Consider the following 17,332-nt stretch of genomic DNA (forward strand, 5'->3'; position numbering starts at 1 on the left):
AACTCGCCAGTTTTGTTATCTCAAGCTTGTTGTCAATGTTAGTTGAACAAAACTATATCTTGTTTTCTAGTATACTAAAGTCAAGTCTCGGACTAGGTATACAAGTTGGTAGTTGAGTATCAGACATCACTGAGTAACCCCGAAGATTGAAGACTGAAGATCAAACGAAGACATCAACGAGGATTTCATCAACAAAGGTATGTGATGACCAATTACATATGGAACTCTTGTTTAATTCTACATTTCTAATATATCGAAATAAGTGCTCACTTTATGGAGAAATTATGATGACGGTAAATACACGTTTGTCTATAGACTAGAGGATATTTGAAGTTATGAGTGATTTATTAAAGCAACACTTATTATATAGTGGAGTTCGTGAATAGGAAACAATCCACGAACTGTTTGTAACAGTTTAAGGATTTGAGCGCAAAAATGTGAGTAGTTGCCTTTTTTTAGTCAAGTTTCTGATGTTTCCTCTTCTAGGAAAGATGGCTATTCCTTCACACACAATTTATTGCCATATTAAAGTATGTGTGATGTTTTAAATTCCTTCCTAAGTTATTGTAATTTATTTACAAAAAATACAATTTATGCTAAGTAATTATTTATGCAAGAATTCTAATTTAGGAAAGACTCACAAAATAAGGAGAGTCTTGAAAAAAGAAAATAGTTCACGAACCTGCTTAGGATTCAAGCAACCATTCATAATAAATAAAGGAGTCGTGTAAGCTACACGAATTACCCTTTGGAAAATTTGTGTGTGCTTCATAAGGTTGTTTTCCACTAGTTTTGTTCTTCGTGAACAAGAGTGAGACAATAAGACTTTGTTTGGGGATCACAAAGCACAACTTTGTAATAATCTTCTTTGATAGTTAGGCAACTTGTAATCTAGATTATTTCAATAATCCTTGTCTACTCATAGGTCCTTCTCTTCTGATATAAGTCCATTCAAGGATTGTTGATCATAAACCTTAGATTTGATAGATTTAAATCTACGATCATATACTGAAACTAGTTGGTCAAAACCTGGATTAGAAAGAAAACTTCATATCAGGTGTCTCTTAAGTTCCTTAAGAAGTTTTAACAAGATACCTCTAGATTTATTATAGTTGTTCTTGTTGTAGAATAATTAGGTATCTCTTCAAGTTTTGAAGATTGTAAACCCTATCTACAAGTTTGTTTTGATATCTTACCTGATAGTTGTTTGAAACAAACACAAGATTTGCAAAACCTTAATTCACGTCTAAAAGGAAATCAAACCGGTGTTTTTTGAAAGCAAAATGTCAAAAAATCTTCACTGAGGTTGAAGCAACTCTTAAGTTTTAAAGGAAATCAGCTAAGGAAATCAGGTGCGCATAATCTAGCGAGGTTCAAGAGACGTAAGGAACATGATTGCAGCTAAATTTCTTGGAGGGTAAATTCGGTCTCAACTACATTCTAGTAGGCTAGTGTATGTACCATCTTAATACAGTGTGGTGTTCAAACAGGACGAGGTCCAGGGGTTTTTCTACAGGTGCAGTTTTCTCGATGAACAAAATTTATCTATATCTGCTTTACTTTTTACATCCGCATTATATTTGTGTTGATATGATTAAAGTAAAAGAAAGTGATTCGATAATCAACCTAGACTATTTTAGTTGTAAAACTGTATATAACCTAAATACTTGTTTTCGAGAATTCGTATCTTGAACTATGTATTACAAGATTTGTTCTCGTAGGAATTCGGTTCATAACTATTTTGGTACATATTAGCTAGGTTGTTCTTGGATATTAATTTTTGAGATCGTTCAAGAATTCTTGTACACAATCAGGTTCACGGATTTTGATCTAACCTACTGATTGTACAAGAAAGATAAACCGTATATACATATCGTTCAAGGATCATTAAATTGGTCTGCTTGAAATTGTATTAGGTTTTGTCTCATAGGTACAAACAAAAAAGTTGGTGGTATACTTTGTACCTTCTCGTTATCAATAATATTACCGCTTTTATTATTTTAGCGAAATATTATATTAAAGAAATTTTCCTGTAACCACCATAAATTAGATGGAACAAAAGGAAGCCCGAGTCAATCACAAGATTCATATATTTGTAGAAAATCCAGATGAGTTTGGCACAGTTGATTTTATAATAAAAACGGAGCAGAAAGTATACTGACTGTCAGAATGGAGAGTTCTCATCATCCAGAAAGGATGTTCCAAAACCCCACCTGCAAAAGAGAACCACAGGAACACATATATTTTCTCTGTTTAACTAGCATATAATGAAGATGCATATTTCATATCCTGGGAGTATAGACTTCGTATACGCACCTATGCAGAGTTATGATCTGATGATCCAATTAGCTGATCACCGATTCCGATCAATCTACGACATTTTAAGGTGATTCTCGGTTCACACTTGTTAGGGGATAATCAAGGTGTCCTCCATCAATCAGATTGTCAGTTTAGAAGGAATTAGGAGAGAGGGAATCACTAAAAAGTATTTTTTTTATTGATCAGTCCAAGTTGTGTACATCGCACGTGGTTTAGCTTGAGATGACATCATTATCCACTCGAACATTATTTCCTTCTCAATTAATCTCTCTGACCTAGTTAGTTCTCCCTTGTCACGTAGCTCTTATTCCATGTAGTGAGCTCTTGGTTCTGACCTCTAGTATATGTCTTTATTATGGGCTCCGGTCGTTCACGTGGTTTAGTCTTCATCTTCATGTCGTGATTATAAAAGTATGACTTTCTTTAAGTCTTGCACGTACTAAAGACTGTTCACCTAACCTCTACCTAGGTTCTCTCAACGCTCTAGCTCGTAAGACCCGTACATCTGTCAATATCTTGTAAATGCTACATTTTGTCATCTACATCCAGTTTTGTTGCATCTTCATCATCAAACTCCCCAAAATGCATGAAACTACGGAAGAAAAATAAATAAAAATCCATCGTATCTGTTCCAGACTTTGAACATTTGCGCTGCACTTTGGGTAATTGGGGAAAAGCTCTCTTAACATGATAGCCATGAAACAAAATTTCATCGTACTTCTCTGAGTTTGTTTTACTTGTGAAAGCTTCTCATGCCATGACAGTAAGGCAAATTTTCCGCAAGACGACTTAAAAAATTAAGGTAGCATTTGATAAGAGACTAATAAAAGATATGATGTTTTTTAGTGTTGCATGGTGTAAAATCTAATAGGAAGCACAATCTTATACGGAGCTATATATTTCATTCATTGGAAAGAGAGCATATAGACAATAGTCATTGATAATCTGGCTAATAAGAAGCAGAAAAAATAAGAAACAAAAAAAAAGGTTTGACCCAACAACATCTAAGCAATTTAGCACTTCGTCTCTTCAAGTGAAACTAAATATCCGTGACAATCTGATAACCCACAAACAGATTACAAGAGGAAAGACCAGTAATAATGCCTTTAACCATGCAAATGTCCATGTTTACTTTGGAATATCTTGTGAAGAATGGTTCCTCTCTGAAACTGCATGGAAACCCTCCTCCTCAAAGTTATCCTTCACTATGCAAAATAAAATTATACACATATATATACACCATCTTCATTTTCTTTTCTGATCATGGCTCACCCCAGGCGCAAACTCTAAAACACATAACAGGAGATAATAAAGTAAATAGATATTTGGTAAGTTGATTATCAAATACTCTCAGTTGACTGTGGAAAGGGCTTCTCAAACAACTCGAAAGAGTACTTTAGATGAAAAATAGACAGATCTCCTCACAAGATAACAGACAAAGTATTAGAGTGAAAATAACCAAAAATATCACTGTCTCAAAGCATCTATTAACAATTCTTTAACAGTCAGCTTGATCGGTACCACAGTTATAAGAAGTCACTCCAGATTGCAGCTTGTGAGCTTCATCAACAAGACATGGTTACAAGGTGATTCAGGACATAGGTTTTATAGCTACATAACATGGACACTCCATTGTCTAGAAATGTCCCCTATGAAGACACCAATGCTCGGCTTCGGGCATTGATGTCCGACATCTGAAAGACACTTGATGTAAACTTGCCCTTAATAGTGTTAACTGTGGTGTGTAGGTGATTAGTCTACTTGCACACAGCAAAGATTACACAATATATCTTTCTAGGTGACCTCCTATGTGCATATTTCTAGCAAATACCCCATAAGATTGCAACAAAACCCGCATTCAATAACAAGATAAGGAAAATAAGTTTACTTCAAGAACACCACATTATTACACTATACAAGTTCAAGTATCAGCATTCAGCAGTTTCAAGATTCATACTTAATAGAACTCCTTAACTATATACCAACAAGATTGCTAACAAGAGTGCATAAAATGCATTAGAAGGAGAAATTCACCCGAGGTTAGCAATGCCACTGATTGGATCAATAAGCTGCAATGCCTGTGGTTGCTGTTGTTGTTCTTGCTGCTGCTTCTGCTGATTAGGAGCACCGACTACTGCAACACTCAATGTTGTTTTAGTAACTGAAGGCAGACTCTTTGTATCAACTAACCGCCACATATACATTGAAGCAACGGTCCGATAAGGTCTCCATTTCTCACAGAGTTGCTCCATTTGCGACGGACGAGGTAATTCTTCTAATCCATAAAGTAACTGAACTCCCTTTCGAACACCTAAATCTCCCATTGGTAAAACATCAGGTCTATGAAGAGAATTCATCATGAACATATGAACAGACCAAGAACCAATTCCTTTAACCATGGTAAGCATTGTAAATAAAGATTTATCATCCATATCTACAATGGACGAGTCCGAAAGAATCCCATTTTTATATTTATTAGCTAAATCATGAAGATAACTAGCTTTTCGAGCAGAAACCCCAATTTGACGAAGTTGTTGAGGATTTATTGCAAGAACGGATTCAGGTACAACACTTGATTCACCACCACACAATGATATAAATCTTGTATAAATTGACGTACCAGCTTTAAGAGCAAGTTGTTGATAAAGAATACTTTTAGTTAAAGCAAGAAATGGTCGATCAAAAGAACTAAAAACCGGTCGATCATAACAATCAATTACACGAGATAAAATTGGATCAGATGCTTTTAAATGACGAATAGCGCATTCGATTTCCCCTTCACCTGACAATGTTTTTGTAACAATTCTAGGAGGTAAAGCACGAATTTGCTGAATAGGGATTTTTTGGGTTTTTATTCTGCTGTTGTTTTCTTGAAAGGGTTTGGAATTAGAGGAATCTGAGGTATTCTCGGGTTTCTCTAATTTTCTGATTTTTCTCGGTCTGAATGGGATTTTTGATGTAGTTGATGTTTGGGTTTGAGAAGTTTCTTCCGATTTTGGTGATAATGGTGGTGGTGGTGTTGGTGAGATCGTAATTGAGGTGGAGTCAAGGGGACAGTGAGATTCAAAGGGTTGATGCTTGTGGTTGGTTTGTTCCCCCAATGATGATCTTAGTTTCATCACTTCTTCTTCTTCTTTTTTACTATTTCTCTTTTTCTTAGGAAGTGTGTTCGTTAATGGAGAAAGCAAAACCAGAAAAAGAAAAAGAGGATTCGACTGTATTTGAGTGGGGTAGTAAAATTAAAAATGATACTCTTCTTAGGGCTGAACATGGTTTCGGTTTTTCGCTGGAACCGGACCAAACCAGACCAATTAGGAAGAAACCAAACCGAAGCATTTATTAATGGATTGGTTACGGTGTAGAAAGTGGAAAACCGATAGTGTTGGTTTTGGTTTGGTTTGACCTCTAAAACCGAACCAAAAACCATTAGAAAAACCGATTAATTTTTAAACTTAGTTTCTACCTTTAATTTACAAGTATTAGATTCATTCTACCCATTGATTTAGAGGATAAATAGAAACCCTAAATTTAATATTTCATTATGATACTCTCCCTCTTTCTCTTTCTCCTTTTCTCAGTCGCCTCCCTTCTCCACCCCCAACTACAGCCGCTGTTACTCGACTTTTTTCTTCCCGTCTTCCTTCTTTTTTATTTGTCAATAACTAAATTAAGATATATTATATATCTTCTTTTGATCTCTAGAATTAGAGTAAGCTTTAACTATTCTTGATATTTTTTGTATTTTTTTGTCTGTAAATTTGTGTAAACCAATACTATCGGCAACTACGATTTTTTTATCTGTAGATTTGTGTTTTTTTTTTTTGGTTTGACATAATTATTGGTTAACCAAAAACCACTGGGACAAACCGAAACCAACTGGAACCATTTGGAAACCAAACCAATGGTTAATGGATTGGTTTGGTTTAGATTTTTAGAAACCAATAGTATTGGTTTCGGTTTTGGTTTAGTTAGAAACCGAACCAAAACCGACCATGAACAGCCCTAACTCTTCCACAGCAAACACCAAGATTGATTGCTATGGGGTGTTCCAAAATACATAGGGTGTACCAATCCAGGATATCATATGGTTAAGATATTTTTGTTAGGGGTAGGATCCTTTGACATGGTTAGTGACATAATCTTGACATTTTAGCGCCATTTTTTCTAAGAAACCCAAATGGTAGTGAATTTGAAGTTTATTTTTGGTGATATGTTCTTTTTATAAATCTCTACACTCCATCCAAAAATGAGAGCATTCTGAAATGTATAAGACCACCATCTACTATTTTGAATATCAACAGTTGAAGATTAACGGTTCAAATTAAAATTTGTGGACGATGAAGTTTCGTATTTCGGAATACTCTCATTTTTTGTAGGAATGTATAATTTTATAAGAGGAACATTTCACCAAAATCTTAGCTTCGAATTTATCGTCGTATAGATTTTTTAGAAAAAATAGAGCTAAAATGTCATGATAATGTCATTCTAACCATGTCAAAGGATCCTTCCCCTGTTTGTTATACGACAAATATATTCCCCCATTATTTAGGTATATTTTCATCTTCCATATCTATTTCTTCCAAAATTTTATTTCTCATTTCTACCCGAATTTTGATTTTATTAAAATTCGGGTAGATAAAATTGCATTGTAGCAATGATTAGTATGTTTGTATTATATATTTCAATTCTCATAGTATGGCAAGTATATGCCATTAAGATTTTTTATACTTCCTGGAGGGCCTTCGATTTCGTTTAATCTTTTACTCAACCATTTATGGACATGATGATCAGAGATTACAGAATTCGATATTGAATTTGGGCATACTACTTCTTTTATGGAAGTATCATATCTTCTCGGAGAGTATCCAACAAAATGGTGATAAACCATTAGAAGATTTCAATTCTCCCGTCGATTTACATATATTTGGTACAAAATTTTATCCTCGATTTCTTTCGGTTCAAAATTATTGTACTAGTAATGCATTTGGATTTATGGATGTAATTGAATATTATGTAATTATACTTTATTATCAATAAATTTGGGGCTTTCATGCTCCTTATTCCTTCAATAAAAAAAAAGATATTTTTGTTATACAGATTATTAGTACATCACGTAGTTCATGAGGTGTACCAATCTAGTGTGTGTGTTTTTTTTTTTTTGAAGCATGGATCAAAAGTAGAACATTATTATTTGGTACTCTCATAGAGTCGTTTAGTACGGTACTCTTATAGAGTCGTTTAACACAATTCAGCTAATAAAAGGTGGGATTGCCTGGTCCACATATTGTTAAACGACTTCATGTCTGGTTTCCGTATGTCACATAGTTTCATAGATTGTTTGCCGTCTGGTTTCTTAGAAAAATAGTTGTGTTCAATAGCACATGAATTTTGGTCATTCTTTGTTTTATTTTGGTAATCATTTCTGACAAATACCATGGTGGGTCTGCGGAAGACTTTACGAAACACATAAGATTTTTCGAGTTTGTTTCAAAGAGAACTCTTGTCCATTGTTGTTTAAATGCGATTTTGAGTGCCATTAACGTGGCATAAATCTCTGTCATTAAAGAAGTGGTTATTCCCAAAGGCGGCGCAAGATCCATCGCCGGTCTCGCTTCTAAATCGCTTCATATGAAACATGTTAGCACAAAGCAAGGGTGACCTCTTGCATCTCCATTTGTGTTGATTTTGATCCAATCTCTGTCTGTTTAGGGACAGTCCACTGAGACTGAAGTTGTGCTGCGACTAATTATTGGGATACTGGTCGGTGGATCTCCATAAAGGACCTGAGGTGATGTTTATTTCGCCCATTCGAATTCTTGTTGTTGCTTTGACGCTTTCATTAATATTTTTTCAGATATTTCATTTGTTTATAACTCATAGTTATTTTCCACCATAAATAATTTCTGCCATCGACGGTTGGTGGTACGTTAATTGAGTTTGCACTCTTTTTTATAACTCAGATCACCACAAACACATACTGTTAGGTCTGAAGGTGTTTGCCTGCTCTAATACCAATTGAAAAAGAGAGGGTACCAAGTGCACCTCCAACTTTTTTTCTCGAAAACATGTATGGAAAAAACCTAATACAATTGCAAGTAAACCAATTTAATGATCCGTGAAAATATCTATATACATGTTAAATTTGTATCTCTTCTCAATCAGAAAGTTTAGACAATGAAGTTCGTAAACTTGATTGTTAAGAAGAGTACTTAGACGATCTGAAAAATAAATATGCAACAACAATCTAGTTGTATCCAATATATTTAGATCTGACTTCTCCCAAGTATGAAACTTGTTATCCATCTTTCAAGATACAAAATCTACAAGAAATAAGTCTCATAATCGATCTTAATTATATGGACAAATCTACTAGAATGGAATACGTACTACTTGTGCAAATCCTATTATAAAGATGAATAATATAATGTGGAAAAGGAAAAACATAATACACCAGAATTTTTGTTAATGAGGAAACCGTAGTGGAAAAAAAAACCGGGACTTAGTCCAGATTTGAGCACCAAACTCCATTAAGCTGTTACAGACACTAGCCTACTATCAGACTTCGAACTGGAATGTAGTTGATACCATATCCACCCTCCAGAAGATTCAGTTACAGTCGCTCTCCTTACGTCTCTTGAACCTCGCAAGGCTCTACGCAGTTGATTCTCTTAGTTAGCATCCTTTACATCCTAAGAGTTGCTTCAACCTAAATGAAGACTTTTGATACCAACTTTTCTCTAACAGATAAGCCTATTTGATTTCCATTTATATCAAAGATTCAAAGCTTAGAAATCGGTTTGCAATAGACAAAGCTAGCAAACCTCACAAATCCGGAACACTTACACTCAATAGCTAAAAAGCCCGAATTCTTAACCACCTCTCAAGAAATCTTGAACTAATCAATTAAGAATAGTTTTCGGATATATATCTTGAAGAATCACAAAGTCTGAGACGAAGAAAATTTTGTGATTTCTATCTATCTTGCCTGAAAGAGATTAAGATAACCTCGATAACAAAAAAGCAAGATCATGATACACGAATTATAAAGGTAAAGATATTCGAACCTGGCTCCACGAATCCCCCAAGTTAAGTCTTTAAGTCGTTGACCTAATTATGTTTCTCATTGAAAACCTAAGTCAATATAGGATAATTCTAGCAATCAAGTAGGACACAAAATGTCAGGAATCAAATTTCCCGGTTGAATGAGTCTCTCTATTAATTGATGTTCAGGATTGATGGTTGTTTAGGATTCAAACTAAGATAACTTGATATTAGAAAACACTCTATTTGTTTAGGTTAATCTCTAATCAGGGTTCAATTAACCGGTGATAAGTTTGTCTCAAAATCACATACAACAATATACACAGTGGTCCGGGTACGTGAACCGTGTATAATGATAGTTCTTGAAAAATATACCTTTCGAACTAGTAAGCAATATCGTGTTCATTTAAACACTTAAGAATTTAATCTTAATGTACATACATAAAGTGTTTTAGTGGTTATAGATGTCTTAGAGGTGTTTATGAGAGTCATGGCAATGATAAACATGCATGTTTAAAAGATAAGTCTTTGAGCATCTGCTAAAAATCCACGAGGATCGTTGGTGAAACGGTTTGTGAACCGTTGGACAGTTCATGAGTTCGAGAGCAACGTTTTGTGAACCGGGTTCGCCAACCGTTAATGACTCGTGAGCTCCGGGCGCTATGGTTCGTCAAATGAGTTCGCCAACTTCTGGTCTTACACCAATTTCAGATTACCACGGTCCGTGAACCGGGTTGGTGAACTGTCCTTTTCTGAACTTAAAATTTGGGAAACGGTTCACAAACCTTCATGTATTCTAGAAACTCATATATCTATGGTCTGTGATATGGTTTGACAACCTACTCCGAGTCGAAATTATAGAAGTTCTGAATTTCTTTCTTTGATGTTTGAAACCTTCCCAAATGGTAAAATTACTACTTGAGCAATTTTCAAATGATCCACAATATTAATTCCTGAACAAAAAATTATTTCCAACTAATATTGCTAAGGACCAATGAACATCCATCTATTGCTTGAATCACATTTCAGGATGCTTAACAAGACAAGCGTTTGACTCGAAGTTTATTCTTTGCAATAAATCTACTAGAAGTAATACGATATAGTCTCAATTAGATAGAATGGTAAGCTTGTGAGTAAATAGAATGGTCTAGTCTCTACATACCTTTTTGATGAAGTTCTCCAAATTTCTTCGCCGATCTTCAGTCTTAGAGGGGGGATGTATGATACTCAAGTACCAACTTATATACCTAGTCCGAGACTTAACTTAGTAACCTCGAAATCAAGATATAGTTATGCTCATATAACATTGACAACAAGGTTGAGATAGCATAACTTGTGAGTTCGACTGAGCAACGCTCTAATAGTCACGACACCAGCAACCTGCCTTCACCTTCTAGAGCTTCCAGCATCAGCGCTATCCTTGTCGCTTTCCTTCCCATACCGGGATACCTCTCCGGTGCTAGCGCCAACATCCATCAACCTGTCAGCGCCAACATCTCCCGTCAAAAATTTCAGAAACATCAACTTGCCAGCGCCGGCAGCCTCCTCTCACGTTATTACCAAAATTATCCTTCGCCAACGATATCCCTTGTGACGCCCCAAGTACTAAACCTGCTTAGCTAATAGGATTACAAACTAATTGAAGCTTAAAATCTAGATTAATGATCTTAAGAATCTCAATTACATAAGCTAATCCCAAGGGTAAACCCTTACACTCTGATATCATATAAATGAAGATCTCTCGAGTGATATGAATATAATAATGTGTTGTTTTACAGATTACCAAAAAAATATACATATACGAAAGACATGCAACATCTTTAATACGATAAAAGCTTTAAGCTACGAAACGGTTATCTCCGAGCGCACCTTTTCTCCTGATTACTGAAAACTGAAGTGGGAACGAGTGAGCACATCATCCCAAAGGGGTGACCAAAAAAACATATAACTTCCAAGTAATCACTAACATGATTCACAGTTCTAAGAACAGAAATTGAAAAGAAGAGTAATGAATCTAAGCATTCAGCAAAATCATGCAACAAGAAAACAAGTGTTATCCTAACCTCGCCACACTCATTGGAGAAGACGACGCGAGGAAAACCCTAACCAATAATAATAACATCATCCACACAGAGTGCCCATACAAACTATGATTCAGAATATTACCATCAAGATCAGAAAGTTAGTCAAACAAGTATGATAAGCACACGAGTGATTTCCCTCAAATAAAATAGTATATATAATATCATAACAGATGAATTACCGCCCTACTACTGTAATATTCAAACGGATGAGTTACCGTCCTACTATATTAATAAGCATAATATTATAATGGATGAATTACCGCCCTACTAATGAAATAGTTATAATAATATTTAAACAGATGAATTACCGCCCTACTAAATAGTATTGTCGACGGATGAATTACCGCCTTACTTAACTTAGCTAAGAGCCGTGAGGAACACAGACACTCCTCGCAGGGAAATCTCACAATGCATATCAACACAACACATCATAGCAACACCGTACATACAGATGCAACATATACGTCATACCCAAGACACAGGAAATAGAACATCAATATACGCTATCCTGCACTCAAATAGTAAGGACTCATCATGCTCGCAGATAAAAGAAAGCTTAATGATTACAGGAAGGTTACAGAGTTCCCACCTGTTTTGATGACAAGCCACGCCTACCTTAAATTTATAATCTACTGGTTCATTCTTTAGATCGATCGTTGTTATTAAAGATTAACTGTTAATCACACAAGCACTCTAAAGAATTAGCCAAAAGACTCATATCATAATCTCATATAATTCTCTAGTCATAGGCTAAGTAAACTATCTAATGGTTCTAAGCACATTTATGGTTCTACTTCATTTCATTATCTATCTTTAGCATAACAAAGGCTTACTAATTCCACTAGGTAGAATCTATAGTCCATTTGGTAAGCCTAAAGAGTATCTGCAACTTTGTAGAAGGAACTAAAGGTTAATTCAGACCATAAAGGTTCAAACAATCAAAATAGGAAAACTAGGCCTAAGCCCAACTCCATTAAGCTCGGCTCAATAACACAAGGTCAGGTCCAACTGGGTCAACTAACGGTCACATATGGTCAAAAGGTCAATTAACGGTCAACATCCAAGGCCAAGTCAACTAGTCATACAAGACAAAGTCTAAATCGGTCAACTGAGTCAACTCAAGTCAATATGTGTAACTCGGTGAGTCAAAATGATTCAACTCATTCAGATATGTCAGGGTAAGCTAGGTCAGTCAGGTTCTGACTAAGCTGAAAAGCTCAAGGCCAAAGCCTTGCACAGGCCAGAGCCAATGCTCAAGCCAAAGAATACTAATGCACAACAAGGTGCGACACTTAACCTGCCAAGACTAAAAGATGCAATAAATACAAGAATCGCTTCAAAAACAGATTGACACTAAGAACACCTGCTAACTGAGTTTCGCAAACCTAAGAGCAAAAGAATCACTCAAAACAACTTCACTAACACTAATTCTATTGTCCAGTTCATTACAACTCGGTAACCCTTTTGTAACTATCAACCAAATCACAATCTACACAAATTGTAACTCCAGGTAACATATTCTTCACATCCATTCGTTTATTTTCAACTTAGACAACCCTACACAATCAATTTGAATCTCCACTACTGTCGTAATCAATTTCATCAACACAACAATTCCATCACCACCTCCAATCCATGAATACAATAACCAAACTCCACCAGCAACCAATCATCTAAACACAATACCAAAAGCTATTTAACTTCTACCAGCAACTGAACAACATTAACATTACTCTCATAACTGTCTCCACACCAGCAACAACATATCTTCATGACTGCAACAACATATCTTCATGACAGCAACAACACCATCACTAACTTATCAGCTCAGCTTCAACTCTAAGTATCTCGTACCTCTTCACTGCATTTATAACACTAATTCTTCTAATTCCCTTAACCTGTATTTCATATACCATCTCCATCTCAACTGCTACTGCATATCACCAGCACTAGTTCATAACCATCACATTTATTAGCATTATCACAACTCAAAACAACTCAGAAATCTCCTAGTTCATTCATCTAACCTCAACCACAACTCTCACTGCATTAATCAACACCACCAACACCACCGTACCTGTAATATCTATAACTTGAACCACAACACAACCTCAATTCAACTCAGACCACCCTTGAATTGCAATCCCTTCAATTCTGTAATTAAATATCACCATTAATCAAATCCAAATCACCAATTCTTCTTCTTTCCATCACCATTCAATTGATCCTCAATTATAAACGCAAACCCTGATTTCTAACTCTTCATTGTAAAACCCTAAATCAACACCCAACTTCAATCCCCACCAACCAATCCATCATCTCCATCTGCTGATTCCGATTCAAACACCCTAATTCACATGGGCTCTAATTTCTGATAGATTTAGGGAGGAACAAACAAACCCTAACTCACTATGAAACTGGAATTAAACCTTACACAATCGTGTCTAACTTAATTAACAACAAACCCAAGAATTAAAACACCAAAACGCTCTCAATTTCATAAAGAAATCAATTAAACAGAAACCCTACCTTTCATCGATTCTTCATCAACACCAACTCCTTGTTCACAATTAACAGAAACTACATCTCCTTGATCATCTAAACATCTTCAATAGAACATTCACATTAACTTAAGATCACTTCTGCGACTTGAAATCAATTGAAAGAAAAAGAAGAAAGAACAGAAGAAGAAGAAGAAGAAAGAAGAACGGAGAGAAAAGATAGAAAAGAGAAATGAATTTCTCTTCGGCACGTCTGATTATAAGGCCAAAGATAAAATGATAAAGGCACCCACCAAAATGATATGGGCATCCAGGTCGGTCTAAGATATTTTACCCTTGCACTAATTCAAAGATATCTTCTTCATCCGGTATCCTAATGACACGTTCGAGTAGTCTATTTCGCATAACTTTTCGAGATATATCTAGTGATACTACTTTTGCACTTAAATCGTTGTTATATTAATTTCTATTAATTAAGGTTCATCTCTTATTAATCAAGTTATTAGTGGTTAATTCGTCTCTTGACTGGTCTAGTAGCGTTGACGTGCTTGAGGGCCTTTACATTCTCCCCACCTTATACCATTTTCGTTCTCGAAAATCTAACTGTCCTTCTGGTCTTCAAAAACTCCTCACCTTATAGAGAATTACTATCTCTCGACTAAATGCAAGTATTGTTCATACTTACAAACGCGCGAAAACTAACTCATTTCAAATGAGTTCACAACAACAAGAAATAAAACACAAACCTATATGGTTTTCTACAACTAAAATATATAATTTGTAGCTCTAGGTTCAAAAGACTAATTTTTTCTATTTCATAATAAGATTGTCTCTAAGCTCGTGATGACAAATTTGATTCTAATAGATAAATATGTCTAAATTCTCCGCGCTAAAATTTATAGACTAATATTTAATAATTTATTAATATGATGTAGTTCCATATTTGTTATATATTTATCCATATAACTATTCCAAATTTTATTTCACGTAAATCTATAATATTTGATATTTTAACCTTATTGTAATCTAACATATAAATATTCTAAAGATTATCTTTTTTTTTTAAATTTGCAATTAACATAATTATTGAAATACTATTATCAGTTGTGTCACTATTCTCAGTATCTTTACTATTATCTTTATTGGTTTTGTTGATAGTCCAATTGGTACGCTCAATCTTAATTTTCTAAATATGAACCTACATTCCCGTAAGGATTGATGTACTTGATTTTATTTATTCATACCGAGTCTGCACACTATATATATAGCTTGTTAAATACTAGCGTTGGTAATTTAATATTATTTCAGTTTGAGTCTGCATAAAATTTTAGTGTATCCTAATAATCTTTAGATTAGTCTATCACGGTAAAGTATCCTATTAATATTCAAATTTATTTTCGTTCAGGTCTAATATTGTACTAGGCATCCAAACACGATTATTATTTCTTCATGTGTATGTTCTTTTAATAGTTAGCCATTACTAATGTGTTTTCAATAAAATTTTAATTAATGTCGAGTGAAACTATATCCTAACCAAATAATATGTGAAGTGTAATAATCTTATAAATTACAATTTTGTGGACTAACTAATTATGATACAAGGTAGATTCAATATCACTACTAAACAATAAAATATTTTTATTTTATTTTATTTAGTTATTTTTTTATTTTTATTTTATTTTATAAACTAGTGCTATTATTATTATCACTGTAATGGTTTGTTATTTCACACACATGTAAATATTTTATCACCATTATAAATATGTTCCCGTAAATTATTTCTTCCCTATCAATAGTTAGTAATTAATTTACAAAAATATTTTCTTTTAAATTGTTTATTAGTGTAAAAATAATTCGGGTATAAGATTACTTAAAAAATTTAGTCCTTTTAGTTTTATGCAATATATATCCGCACGTTCTTAACTCTTAACCTAATAAGTCTTATATTATCTATCTGGTTTATTCACTGAACATATATAATTTTCTAATATGTCATTAATTTAATTTATAAAATTCCACGGTAGATATGCATTAATAATTTTCCATTTCAATAAATTGATGACCCTACACAAATGCTAAAGGTATTCAATGAGTTTCTAAATAAATATGGGATTTATCAAATATACTAACCACGTTATTTTTCTAGTGTCAGATAATCTATGTGTTTCATAATTTTAGACTAATTATTCTCTAATCTCCTTGCACGACATAAAGTAATTGGTTTATCTTACAATTTTTACTTCATAAAACATTCACATAGGAAAACAAACAAATCAATCAATCAACCAAATCTTTTAGTTATTGTTAGCTTTTAGTGATTAAGATTTATCTCACAGTCTAATCCAGTTCTAAACTAATCTAGTTATCTATCTGGCACTAAGAATTATCTAGCACTTTCCCATGTAAGATCTAATAGTGAGCTCTGGTACCAAGTTGTGACGCCCCAAGTACTAAACCTGCTTACCTAATAGGATTACAAACTAATTGAAGCTTAAAATCTAGATTAATGATCTTAAGAATCTCAATTACATAAGCTAATCCCAAGGGCAAACCCTTACACTCTGATATCATATAAATGAAGATGTCTCGAGTGATATGAATATAGTAATGTGTTGTTTTACAGATTACCAAAAAAATATACATATACAATAGACATGCAACATCTTTAATACGATAAAAGCTTTAAGCTACGAAACGTTTATCTCTGAGAGCACATTTTCTTCTGATTACTGAAAACTGAAGTGGGAACGAGTGAGCACATCATCCCAAAGGGGTGCCCAAAGAAACATATAACTTCCAAGTAATCACTAACATGATTCACAGTTCTAAGAACAGAAATTGAAAAGAAGAGTAATGAATCTAAGCATTCAGCAAAATCATACAACAAGAAAACAAGTGTTATCCTAACCTCGCCACACTCATTGGAGAAGACGACGCGAGAACAATCCTAACCAATAATAATAACATCATCCAAACAGAGTGCCCATACAAACTATGATTCAGAATATTACCATCAAGATCAGAAAGTTAGTCAAACAAGTATGATAAGCACACGAGTGATTTCCCTCAAATAAAATAGTATATATAATATCATAACGGATGAATTACCGCCCTACTACTGTAATATTCAAACGGATGAGTTACCGCCCTACTATATTAATAAGCATAATATTATAACGGATGAATTGCCGTCCTACTAATGAAATAGTTATAATAATATTTAAACGGATGAATTACCACCCTACTAAATAATATTGTCGACGGATGAATTATCGCCTTACTTAACTTACCTAAGAGTCGTGGGGAACACAGATGATAGGTTGGGAAACCTACAATAATATACTGCAAGTGCACAGTGTCTAACTAGTAGAACAATGGAAAGTACAG

The 17,332-nt window shown here is 34.3% G+C and overlaps 1 protein-coding gene and 1 long non-coding RNA gene across 2 annotated transcripts; both read right to left on the minus strand.

Moving 5' to 3' along the window:
* Nucleotides 1-3,214: 3,214 nt before the first annotated feature.
* Nucleotides 3,215-5,521, minus strand: LOC113357034 (putative DNA-3-methyladenine glycosylase YfjP). The gene is made up of 2 exons (XM_026600287.1): nt 4,354-5,521; nt 3,215-3,605 (listed from the first exon to the last, which is right to left on the minus strand). The coding sequence occupies exons 1-2, from the start codon at nt 5,436-5,438 to the stop codon at nt 3,581-3,583; spliced, it is 1,110 nt and encodes a 369-aa protein (XP_026456072.1). The 5' UTR covers nt 5,439-5,521; the 3' UTR covers nt 3,215-3,580.
* A 4,789-nt stretch (nt 5,522-10,310) lies between these two features.
* LOC113357035 lies at nt 10,311-14,166 on the minus strand. Its single transcript, XR_003363374.1, has 2 exons — nt 13,974-14,166; nt 10,311-11,251 (listed from the first exon to the last, which is right to left on the minus strand). It is a non-coding gene; the product is annotated as an uncharacterized LOC113357035 (long non-coding RNA).
* Nucleotides 14,167-17,332: the final 3,166 nt, after the last annotated feature.

Source organism: Papaver somniferum, chromosome 3 (assembly GCF_003573695.1).
Source record: "Papaver somniferum cultivar HN1 chromosome 3, ASM357369v1, whole genome shotgun sequence".
Taxonomy (NCBI): domain Eukaryota; kingdom Viridiplantae; phylum Streptophyta; class Magnoliopsida; order Ranunculales; family Papaveraceae; genus Papaver; species Papaver somniferum.

Bases quoted from the DNA above. Each gene is read 5' to 3' on its own strand.
- LOC113357034 (XM_026600287.1), bottom strand. From the start codon at position 5,438: ATGAAACTAAGATCATCATTGGGGGAACAAACCAACCACAAGCATCAA. The intron at 3,606-4,353 runs GTGAATTTCTCC...TATGTGTTTTAG, and splicing joins AGTGGCATTGCTAACCTCGG to AGTTTGCGCCTGGGGTGAGC.